General features: G+C 31.7%; 2 protein-coding genes across 6 annotated transcripts; both read left to right on the top strand.

Annotated features, from left to right (window-relative positions):
• The first annotated feature begins 6,374 nt into the window (after positions 1–6,374).
• Positions 6,375–8,885, top strand: LOC138913934 (uncharacterized). 4 transcript variants are annotated; one of them, XM_070219229.1, is made up of 5 exons: positions 6,375–6,974; positions 7,061–7,135; positions 7,222–7,598; positions 8,106–8,151; positions 8,229–8,885. In XM_070219229.1, exons 2-3 carry the CDS (start codon positions 7,112–7,114, stop codon positions 7,570–7,572), a joined length of 375 nt encoding a protein of 124 aa, XP_070075330.1. In that variant the 5' UTR covers positions 6,375–6,974; positions 7,061–7,111; the 3' UTR covers positions 7,573–7,598; positions 8,106–8,151; positions 8,229–8,885. The 4 variants fall into 4 exon arrangements, with proteins under 4 accessions (XP_070075330.1, XP_070075329.1, XP_070075328.1 ...); XM_070219228.1 differs by having other exon boundaries at positions 6,383–6,974; positions 7,064–7,135; positions 8,103–8,151; XM_070219227.1 differs by having other exon boundaries at positions 6,385–6,974; positions 8,103–8,151.
• A 1,158-nt stretch (positions 8,886–10,043) lies between these two features.
• Positions 10,044–12,403, top strand: LOC138913943 (uncharacterized). 2 transcript variants are annotated; one of them, XM_070219256.1, is made up of 5 exons: positions 10,044–10,592; positions 10,678–10,752; positions 10,839–11,152; positions 11,660–11,705; positions 11,781–12,403. In XM_070219256.1, the coding sequence occupies exons 2-3, from the start codon at positions 10,729–10,731 to the stop codon at positions 11,124–11,126; spliced, it is 312 nt and encodes a 103-aa protein (XP_070075357.1). In that variant the 5' UTR covers positions 10,044–10,592; positions 10,678–10,728; the 3' UTR covers positions 11,127–11,152; positions 11,660–11,705; positions 11,781–12,403. The 2 variants fall into 2 exon arrangements, with proteins under 2 accessions (XP_070075357.1, XP_070075356.1); XM_070219255.1 differs by having other exon boundaries at positions 10,062–10,592; positions 11,657–11,705; positions 11,781–12,399.
• The last annotated feature ends 335 nt before the right edge of the window (positions 12,404–12,738 follow it).

A 12,738-nucleotide genomic window follows, 5' to 3' on the forward strand; every position in this document is an offset into this window, starting at 1 on the left:
CATTTTATAGCCCGGTGGAACCGAAATTGCAAACTCATGTAATACGTGATTTGGTATATTATCAACGTAAGAGCCACTCACAATATTACATTCCAAACGAATGGAATTAATTTTTAAAATGTTGACAGCATTATCGGACAAGTGATTTTGGTTTGCCTTTAACACTCTTTGCTTAAAACCAAACAAATGACCTATTGACCTCTCCTTATTAAAGTATATATCTTCTTTACTGCTAATTATTTCCACTTGAAGTGTATTATTATTGCTTACAATTTTCACTGTATTTTCCAGATTATAATCCTTTAACTTGTTGTAAATAAATTGAGAAATATCGTTGAGTTCATAGGAGCCGGTGGGAATAATAATAACTTTATCACCAATATGAAAGAGGTTGTTATTTACATCCACGTTGGGAATTGAGTTGTACATGTTAAACTCAACTAGCGCACACTCATATTCCCCGTTTAATTCAATTGGCGGAAAATAAACTGTGTTTATAACGGAACTATTTCCTTTCACTGATAGAGTCAATGATCTAACCATTTTGAAATCTGTTGTTCAACTGGGTGTCATACAACCCCGCCCCAATCTTATATTAAAATTAAAGAAGAATAAATTGATCAAATCCTTTTCTATATCGTCCCTTATCAATATTGTCATCCTTACTTATAAATAAAAATCCATATTTATCCTCCCAACATTTTTGACAAATTTTCGTAAATGTCTCATAATTCATGTCAGGGATGATATGATCCCGAAATATGTATCGCATATTTAAATCATCCTGTTTAAACATAATAATTACATTTGCATTGTCCCGTATAAGATGTTTTGGTATCCGTGTATATGTTTGACATAAATAAAAAGAATCAATATTTTTGTGACGACCCATACAGAAATATGATCGAATATTATCTTGTTTCTCACAAGCCACATCGTCGAAAATCATGATTGAATTATTTTTTGCTTCGGTGGGTGGTAAAACAGTTTCGTTCTGAGAGAATGTATGATATCCCATACCTTTAATCGGTTTAAATAGCTTTTCCAAGTAATCATATTTCGGTTGGTATAGACTCTTTGAAAACACGTATATATTTTCAAATCTCAAGCCATTTGGACTCTCAATAAGACTTATCATTACATTAGTTTTCCCGCAGTTGGATGGACCAACCACAAGAGCTCTAATTGTGTTTGGTAATAATTCACTGTGACGTGGTGGTTGTTTAACATTATTCACGTTCTCAATGTTACGAACAATAATGATATTTTTTTGCTTTATTAATCGCATCCTATTATAAATATGTTTATTCCGTGATAAATCTTCAATGAATAAAGACAATATATAATGGGGAAACGTTTTTATAATCACATCAGTCATTATTTACACCGTAAACGTGGAAGTGGTCTTATTAATAAGTTAATAGATTCTCTTCCGATTGAGTTTCACATTCCTGGATATAACTATTGTGGACCCGGTACAAAGCTTGCAGAGCGATTACAGCGTGGAGATCACGGAATTAATCAGTTGGATGAAGCTTGCAAGGTTCACGATATTGCCTATTCACAAAACAACGATCTAAGCAATCGACATAAGGCAGATTCTGAATTAATTAACAAGGCTTGGGAGCGAGTAAAGGCGAAGGATAGTTCTCTTAAGGAGCGAGCAGCAGCATATTTTGTAACTAATATTATGAAAGCAAAGAAACATTTTGGAATGGGTGTTCGGAAGCGAAATAAGAAAAAACAGAAGAAAGGGAAGCGTAGGAGGATGAAAATAAATAGACTATCATCTGTTGTAAGAGAAGCGAGTCGGGAATTGAAAAAACGAAAACCCCTGGATGTGGTTAATGCAATTAAAATTGCACGTAAAGCAATACATAATTCAATCGGATCTAAGAAAAACGTTAAAGTTCCTCGAATAATAAATGTTCCCAAAATGGGGGGTTTTTTACCACTGGTACCCATCTTAACTGCTTTAAGTGCTATAGGTAGTTTAGCTTCAGGAACTTCTAGTGTAGCAAAATTAATAACAAACGCAAAAATTGCTAAGCAACAGCTAGAAGAAAATAAAAGACACAACCGAAAGATGGAAGAAGTTTCCGTAGGTGAAGGTCTATACTTAAAACCCCATAAAAATGGTTACGGTTTATACCTAAAACCATACAACAGTCGTGGTGGGAGAATGAAGAAACAAAAAAACTAATTGGTCAGCTACCCAAAAGAGCATTATCAAATATAGATATAATGGAATTTGCTCAAAGAAATATACCGCATTTTAGGGGAGTGTTTATGAGAGACTGTCTCCCTAAAACACCTAAAAATAATGAGAGTGGAGTGATTAACTTGGGTGACTCAAAATCAAGGGGTACACATTGGGTAGCTTACCACCAAAACAAAAACAGCATATTCTATTTTGATAGTTTTGGAAATTTACAACCACCAAAAGAAGTTGTGAAATACTTAGGGGATAAAATCAAATATAACTATGAACAGGTACAACGTTTTGGAACATACAATTGTGGACACCTGTGCATTGAATTCCTGCTTTCATTCAAATAAAGTAACTGATTTAACGACTTTTAAACAACAAGGGTGGAAAACAACAAGGGTGGAAAAACAACAGCCTGTTGAATAAAGTAACTGATTTAACGACTTTTAAACATCAAGGGTGGAAAACAACAAGGGTGGAAAAACAACAACCTGTTGCTATGGAAATCTCGGTCTGAGAACTGGTATAAAATGAGCTCGGAAATCGTTTAGTCTTTACAGTCAGAACTTTAACATTAACTTGTCAAGTCGATCAGCTTGCTTCTCACTTAAACCACCTTCTTCAAGGACAAACTTCATACCAACAACAACATCATGAATCAACCAATTCCATCAGAAAGTGAGCTGGACACCATTATGGAGGAGGAAATTCTTCGAGGCGGGGTTTTAAAGGAGTTCAACACTCGAGCATTGAAGCCCTTGCTATCACAAAACAAGATGGGTATAAACGTCAGCTACCCAATTATCAATGCGCAGAGGAAGAAAACTGTTTATGGGGACTCCATTGCCTTGGAACTGGATAAATATATTCTATATCTACCAAAGAGATATAACACAATGAAAGATGGTCATCTGAAGTTGCTCAAGGACAAGGAATATCGAGTTATAAAAAGAAGAAATGATTCCCTGCAACTAGAGTTAAATACAATTGTTTAATCCACTTATCACTTTGTAATATTTATAACATTTGTACATAATCATTTATTATATTCAATAAAACATGCACACACACCCACATTAAATTCTTTTATTTGAAGAGGAAATGTAAACAATGTAAAATGATTCTTTTTCAGCCAAAAATAAAATCATATAAATAATATATATATTTTATAACTTTCATTAGTATGAAATGTAACCCTGTAAAGTATAGTTCATAAACTGGTATTACATCTTTTGTGCTGACGGTGGTGAAAGTTTTGAAAGTACCCAAAATGAGTCAATTTATTTTAAGTCAGCTTACTAAAACGAGAAATATATTAAAGAAAAAGTTTAATGATCTAAAACATTTTAAATCACAAAATGCTTACGAGTTGGAAGAAACTTTTAAGCCAATAACAGATCCCTTAAACGAACTAGTTAGTGAAAATAAAAAACGAAAGTTTATGAATACAAACGAAGATAAATCAACGGTTCTAAAGCAAAAAAGTGAAATATTTAAAAATGAAACCCCCAGTAAAAAGCTTAAGAAACATCAATTAAGGTATGATGACGATGATGATCATGATTACGATTATGATGATAATAGCCGAAATGAAGAAACAAAAATTTATAATGATGATGTTACTAGTGACTCAGATGATAAATTTTTTTCACAGTCACATATTGAATTGGGATCAGAGCCGGAAACACCGCTAGAAACACCTTTAGAAACACAGCTAGAAAAAGAAGCAGATGCTAGCAGTCTAATTAATGCAGACTTTGATTTTAATATTAGCAGTCTATCGAGAAATAAAGTTCTGGACAATGCTTATGGACCTAGAAAAAGTTCATCAACCCCCAAATCCTTAAATTTGGGGAATAGTGAATTACATATAAGTCATAATAAAATTCAATTATCAAGTGGAAGCACGTGGGATTTGACTCCTGGGCTTTATTCTCTGATTGTTCATAATAAACCTACACAATTCAGTGCCACAGACTTGAAAAATTATAAAGATATCATTACTGAGACAAGTGCACATAGAATAGATTTTGATCCAAATAAGCGAATAAAAGGAACTAGAGGATACAAGTATACAAACATTATTAAAAAGTTCATGAGCAATGAAAATATACATCCTTCAGCTATATCCACCCCAATTCAATCAAAACAAAAAAAATCAGATAAAAAGGGATTTGGATACATGTCCCTACAAAGAGCAAAACCCAATTATATTTATTGGGATGACGTCAATGAATTAGTTGAAAGATTGCAGCTTTTAATAGCTTCAAAGGCCGCTGGCAACACTAATCACAATAACGAGATCATGTCTATAATAGAAGAACTGCGAGAGGCTAAAATTATATACTAATTGAATAAATAAGGTTCACAAACTTTAAATTACCTTATAAACAAAATGTCTGTCGACAAGTTTGGTCACTTTTCAGACGAAAAAGAGCACACAGATATTTTAAAAAGGGATATTAAAACTGTTGTGGGGTTGTACATTGATGGCGACGAAAACCTGAATACCCAACAGAAACGAATTAAAAATTGTGGGAACCCAATAGATTATTCGGATGCAACGACGAAAAAATATGTCGATGAAAACTTGGAGACGTTAAAGAAAGACCTTAATACGAAAATAAATACATCCCTTAATCGAAGACTTTCTAAAATAACTTCTTTGGAAAATTTAGTTCAAGTTAATAATGGGAGGGTTGATAATGTTGATAAAATCCTATCCAATATGTTAACAAAGATTAATAGTATTGAGAGCTATGTTTATAAATATGTTACTCAACCGAAATCAGTTTTAAAATCACAGACAGTTGAAATAGAAGGTACTGAAACTCCAATAGTAAGAAAGTTCTAGTACCAAAAAATATGAGTGATAAATTGGGTATTGTTAAAGAAATTCATGCTCCGTGTCGACGTAATTTTAAACGTCGAAGGGTAGTGACAAAGGGTATAAATGATCTCTGGCAAGCAGATTTAGTGGAAATGGGAAAGTATTCAAAACTTAACGGAGGATATTTTTATATTTTGACTGTTGTGGATTGTTTTAGCAAATATGCCTGGGGAGAAGCATTAAAATCAAAAAGCGCTAAAGATGTCTCAATGGCAATGGAAAAAATTTTCAAATCTGGACGTGGAACACCAAAAAATTTACAAACGGATGATGGAACTGAATTTTTTAACAAACAATTTAACTCGTTAATGAAACAATATAGAATAAACCATTATTCTACCTATTCAATTGTAAAAGCTTCAATTGTGGAACGCTTCAACAGAAGTTTGAAGGAACTTATGTGGCGTGAATTTAGTTTTAGCGGAACATACAAGTGGGTTGATATGTATAAAAAATTAATTGATATATACAACAAAAGACCACATAGAACAATTAAGGTCGCCCCAATTGACGTCAATTCTTCCAATGAAAAACACATTTTGAAAACAGCCTACAATCATCTCAAAATGTTTAGTGTGGGGAAATTGCGTAATGGAGATTATGTACGCATCAGTAAATATAAACATGTGTTTGAAAAGGGGTATACACCGAATTGGACTACAGAAATTTTTAAAATAATAAGTGTGAAAAACACATACCCTACCACATATTTGTTGGAAGACTTTGAAGGTACTCCAATACAAGGTGGATTTTACAAAGAAGAACTGAAAAAAACTCGTTTCCCAGACAAATATTTAGTGGAAAAAATAATAAAGAGAGACGGGAATAAAGTCCGTGTACGTTGGTTGGGGTTTTCAAAAAAATATGATAGCTGGGAATCTAAAGATAATATTTTATAGAGCAACTCTTATTCGGATTGAAAATAAAAGAATATATACTCCATATACTAATCAACTCAGCAACAGAAAAATAAATATGTTCAGACCGGCATGCTCATGTAACAGCTTATGTACAAGTTCAAAAATAGTCTCCAGCCAAAATCCCCCACCACCCTACGTATACAAAGTCAAAATAGTTTCCACATACGCACACGCAAAGACTTCGAAGATCAATCATTACAAGTGGTTTCTATAATTATGTTCAGACTCGCATGCTCATGTACGTACACATCTTCAAAAATAGATTCCAGACACAATCGCCCGCATCGAAAGGCCGCACCCTACGTATACAAAGTCAAAAATAGTTTCCACATACGCACACGCAAAGTCTGATAGAATGTTCTGCTTTCTGTGGAGGGCGATAAGAATGTTCTGCTTTCTGTGGAGGGCGTGTGGAGGGCTATAAGAATGTTTACTCAAGGTTTGTATATATTGTTTCTGTTTGTTGGACTGGTTCGCCAGCATATTTAGGAATGATTGCCCCATCCCTTTATTCGTTTACATAAGAGTTATATACTGAAAATTCTAAATAAATACCACTGGGGCGCTTATGATTTTTTCAGTAGCGATCGCAAGCAAGACAAGACGGTGAAAATTGGAGCTCAAATTGCTCATATAAAAGTGAAAGTGAAAGCTAAAAACTCAAACTTTATTAATAATTGTGTGTGTGTGTGTGTGTGTGTGAAAATGAATAATAATAAAATAATGAAACTATTTTTAATAATAGTTTCTGTAATAGGAGTAGTGGAAATGGGTGTAATACCCACTTCACATCTATCGACATACAACGAGACAATGGAAACCACAATTATTCAAATTTTACTCCCTAACAATGATGTTTTGAATATTCAGCTGAAATTGTATCTATTTAAGAAAAGTTCACTAGCGAATATAAATAACATTGATGAGTTAGAGAGTAAACTAAAAACCTCCCAAGGTAAGAACATCAAAACAATAATAACAATAAAAAATTTTTTTTTTTTTTTTTGTTTTATTACTTTTCTATATGTTATTTAATTTCAGAAGCAACAACAATGGCAAGCTACATAACAGAAGAGAGGAAACTAAAAAAAGATGAAGACGACGAAGCACCACAAGGTAAATATCAATATCAATAACAATCACAAATTACTTTTTTTCCTTTTTCGAATTTTGTTAACTTTTGTTATGATATTTAATTTCAGAAACAACAACAACAACAACAACAGAAACAACAACAACAGAAACAACAACAACAGAAACAACAACAACAGAAACAACAACAACAGAAACAACAACAACAGAAACAACAACAACAGAAACAACAACAACAGAAACAACAACAACAGAAACAACAACAACAGAAACAACAACAACAGAAACAACAACAACAGAAACAACAACAACAGAAGCATCATCATCATCAACAGAAGCATCATCATCCTCAACAGAAGCAACAGAATCATCATCATCAACACCCCAACCAGCTAATTTCCAAATCTATGATGAGTACGATGATTTGTCGTCACCCTCCAAACAATCATTTACACCACTAAATGAAGAAGATGGTAATAATGATAATGTAAGTGAAGAGTCAAAAATTTTAAATAAAACAGAGAAGCGTAGTGTAGAAAAAAAATATTCTTTTCTTAAAAAGGAATTGTTAGAGAAGTTTAAATCAGACTTGCTTGAAAGGGAAAATAGAGAGGGCGGAACTATTGTAACAGGAAACAGAGGTTTCGATAGATATTATAAACTCGGTTATAAGGACCTTTTCACTTTAAGAATCCAGTGTCATTACGTTTCAAAAAGGTTAAAAAAACATTCTCATCTAGATATGTATAAGATTCAAATAAACTGTGTAGAAATTGATGAAGAACTTTTTTACTATCCACTTCTACCAAAAACAATAGATTTACCACCTCCACCCAAGATAAGTAAAAGAGAGGTTATAACAATTGAGGAACTAGACTTGAGTGGTATAGACTCTGATGGGGGAAAATTATGTCTATTAGAGTGTAGCGAGTTGTTGAACCGCAACAACTTTTATATGAATTAGGGATAACATATTACTTATTTATTTCAGAAGGATATAAAAATTCCTCAAGGAAATAATATATTAAACAAAACAAAAGGCAAGTTAATTTACTTTAGTATATATTATTTCATTTTATTAATTCGTTTTTTTTTTTTTTTGTTTTTCTCATTTCAGTTGAATATGTTCACCTTTTAGGATCTAACGTAGTTTCAGTAAATTCAATTTCTAATAATATTTCTAGTTTTAATTTAACTGATGATGACATCACACAACTTTATCACCAAAATATAAACATTATCTTAAGCAATAGCGATGAGAGTAATGAAAATAATTATATTACTCCTGATCAAGTAGAGTTGGGTTATTATCTAAAACAGATAAGGGAAAAAAACGAGGAAGAAAAATGAGCTGAAGAAGAAGATGAACCTGTTCAAGACAGGGGTTCTGAACCTGAAGCTAAAATGAACCCACATGAATTAGAACTGTGGAATTATCTATATAGGCAACGGGTACAAAACCAATCAAATAAAATATACTCACCCAATTTATAAAAAATTTCCAAAAAAAAAAAAAAATTTAAAAAACACACCCAAATATTTTATATTTAATACTCAATTTATTGAAATGTATTTGTTATTCGTTCAACTTAATGTTATACTAACAAAATATAAACATTTATATATATATATTGCTTAAGATTTATATATATTTTGTTAATTTTTATTGTTCAACACCTTTTAAGATTTATATATATTTTGTTCATTTTTATTGTTCAACACCTTTTATCAAACTTACTAATTAAATAAATATTTTGCATTGTTAAATCTAAAATTGTTTCTGTTTTTTGGGATCGGGGGGCATTTCATTATAAAACATTTCAAGTTCAAGCGACTTGTAAAGTAAATCATGTTCAACATTTTCAATTTCTTTTTTAGGATGTTGAGTAATGTTTTTTGTTGCTCAGTCTGGAATTCAAGACTTTCTATTTCATCTACCTGTCTCCCCAAAACAAGTGACTCTCCCTCAAGGATTTGAACATTTGATATGAGTTCCCTTTCTATTAAACCCTTATGATGATAAGGGAGTGTAGACATTTTATCACCCTCAACTTTTCTCTTTGTATCATTACCATCGAGAATTATTTTTGTCATTTTGTAAGTATTTATGGTACGATTTTTAGATCTAAAAACTGACATGCCGCCATACATTCGATTTTCAGTGAAAAGAACCTTTTTATATTTTTCAATATCTAGATAATCTAGTGGTGTTCTCGTTACTCCCTTAGATTTCATAAACGATTTGTCCATAGAATCAATTTTATAACAATAAACCTTAGGACGGAGACCAACAAACTCTGACATTGGTCTACCATGAAGCTCATCTTTAAAAACACCTAATACCGCTTTATTGCATATTTTAAAATTATATAAGTTGGCTCTTTCTTCGGAATAACCAGATGTATCAAATTTGAATTCTATATCATTCCGAATATCTCTATAAAAATCATCAGTTTTAATTGTATTGATGAAGGAATCTGTATCCATGTAATTTAATCTTATATTATCTTGAAATTTCGGTTTCATATACTGATAATGGAAATTATACATGTTCCACTTTGATAACTCTAATACTGTAAACCCAAGATACATGGGTTTATCGTATACATATGACATTCATCTCATTTGAATTGTATAAAAATCATTCTCTAGTTACAAAGTCAAAATAGTTTCCACATACGCACACGCAAAGATTTCGAAGATCAATCATTACAAGTGGTTTCTATAATTATGTTCAGACTCGCATGCTCATGTACGTACACATCATCAAAAATAGATTCCAGACACAATCGCCCGCATCGAAAGGCCGCACCCTACGTATACAAAGTCAAAAATAGTTTCCACATACGCACACGCAATGTCTGATAGAATGTTCTGCTTTCTGTGGAGGGCGATAAGAATGTTCTGCTTTCTGTGGAGGGCGTGTGGAGGGCTATAAGAATGTTTACTCAAGGTTTGTATATATTGTTTCTGTTTGTTGGACTGGTTCGCCAGCATATTTAGGAATGATTGCCCCATCCCTTTATTCGTTTACATAAGAGTTATATACTGAAAATTCTAAATAAATACCACTGGGGCGCTTATGATTTTTTCAGTAGCGATCGCAAGCAAGACAAGACGGTGAAAATTGGAGCTCAAATTGCTCATATAAAAGTGAAAGTGAAAGCTAAAAACTCAAACTTTATTAATAATTGTGTGTGTGTGTGTGTGTGTGTGTGTGTGTGTGTGAAAATGAATAATAATAAAATAATGAAACTATTTTTAATAATAGTTTCTGTAATAGGAGTAGTGGAAATGGGTGTAATACCCACTTCACATCTATCGACATACAACGAGACAATGGAAACCACAATTATTCAAATTTTACTCCCTAACAATGATGTTTTGAATATTCAGCTGAAATTGTATCTATTTAAGAAAAGTTCACTAGCGAATATAAATAACATTGATGAGTTAGAGAGTAAACTAAAAACCTCCCAAGGTAAGAACATCAAAACAATAATAACAATAAAAAATTTTTTTTTTTTTTTTGTTTTATTACTTTTCTATATGTTATTTAATTTCAGAAGCAACAACAATGGCAAGCTACATAACAGAAGAGAGGAAACTAAAAAAAGATGAAGACGACGAAGCACCACAAGGTAAATATCAATATCAATAACAATCACAAATTACTTTTTTTCCTTTTTCGAATTTTGTTAACTTTTGTTATGATATTTAATTTCAGAAACAACAACAACAACAACAGAAACAACAACAACAGAAACAACAACAACAGAAACAACAACAACAGAAACAACAACAACAGAAACAACAACAACAGAAACAACAACAACAGAAACAACAACAACAGAAACAACAACAACAGAAGCATCATCATCATCAACAGAAGCATCATCATCCTCAACAGAAGCAACAGAATCATCATCATCAACACCCCAACCAGCTAATTTCCAAATCTATGATGAGTACGATGATTTGTCGTCACCCTCCAAACAATCATTTACACCACTAAATGAAGAAGATGGTAATAATGATAATGTAAGTGAAGAGTCAAAAATTTTAAATAAAACAGAGAAGCGTAGTGTAGAAAAAAAATATTCTTTTCTTAAAAAGGAATTGTTAGAGAAGTTTAAATCAGACTTGCTTGAAAGGGAAAATAGAGAGGGCGGAACTATTGTAACAGGAAACAGAGGTTTCGATAGATATTATAAACTCGGTTATAAGAACCTTTTCACTTTAAGAATCCAGTGTCATTACGTTTCAAAAAGGTTAAAAAAACATTCTCATCTAGATATGTATAAGATTCAAATAAACTGTGTAGAAATTGATGAAGAACTTTTTTACTATCCACTTCTACCAAAAACAATAGATTTACCACCTCCACCCAAGATAAGTAAAAGAGAGGTTATAACAATTGAGGAACTAGACTTGAGTGGTATAGACTCTGATGGGGGAAAATTATGTCTATTAGAGTGTAGCGAGTTGTTGAACCGCAACAACTTTTATATGAATTAGGGATAACATATTACTTATTTATTTCAGAAGGATATAAAAATTCCTCAAGGAAATAATATATTAAACAAAACAAAAGGCAAGTTAATTTACTTTAGTATATATTATTTCATTTTATTAATTCGTTTTTTTTTTTTTGTTTTTCTCATTTCAGTTGAATATGTTCACCTTTTAGGATCTAACGTAGTTTCAGTAAATTCAATTTCTAATAATATTTCTAGTTTTAATTTAACTGATGATGACATCACACAACTTTATCACCAAAATATAAACATTATCTTAAGCAATAGCGATGAGAGTAATGAAAATAATGATATTACTCCTGAACAAGTAGAGTTGGGTTATTATCTAAAACAGATAAGGGAAAAAAACGAGGAAGAAAAATGAGCTGAAGAAGAAGATGAACCTGTTCAAGACAGGGGTTCTGAACCTGAAGCTAAAATGAACCCACATGAATTAGAACTGTGGAATTATCTATATAGGCAACGGGTACAAAACCAATCAAATAAAATATACTCACCCAATTTATAAAAAATTTCCAAAAAAAAAAAAAAAATTTAAAAAACACACCCAAATATTTTATATTTAATACTCAATTTATTGAAATGTATTTGTTATTCGTTCAACTTAATGTTATACTAACAAAATATAAACATTTATATATATATATTGCTTAAGATTTATATATATTTTGTTAATTTTTATTGTTCAACACCTTTTAAGATTTATATATATTTTGTTCATTTTTATTGTTCAACACCTTTTATCAAACTTACTAATTAAATAAATATTTTGCATTGTTAAATCTAAAATTGTTTCTGTTTTTTTGGATCGGGGGGCATTTCATTATAAAACATTTCAAGTTCAAGCGACTTGTAAAGTAAATCATGTTCAACATTTTCAATTTCTGTTTTTAGACGCTTGAGTAAAGTTTTTTGTTCCTCAGTCTGGAATTCAAGACTTTCTATTTCATCTACCTGTCTCCCCAAAACAAGTGACTCTCCCTCAAGGATTTGAATATTTGATATGAGTTCCCTTTCTATTAAACCCTTATGATGATAAGGGAGTGTAGACATTTTATCACCCTCAACTTTTCTCTTTGTATCATTACC

This window comes from Drosophila takahashii, chromosome X, assembly GCF_030179915.1.
Source record: "Drosophila takahashii strain IR98-3 E-12201 chromosome X, DtakHiC1v2, whole genome shotgun sequence".
NCBI lineage: Eukaryota > Metazoa > Arthropoda > Insecta > Diptera > Drosophilidae > Drosophila > Drosophila takahashii.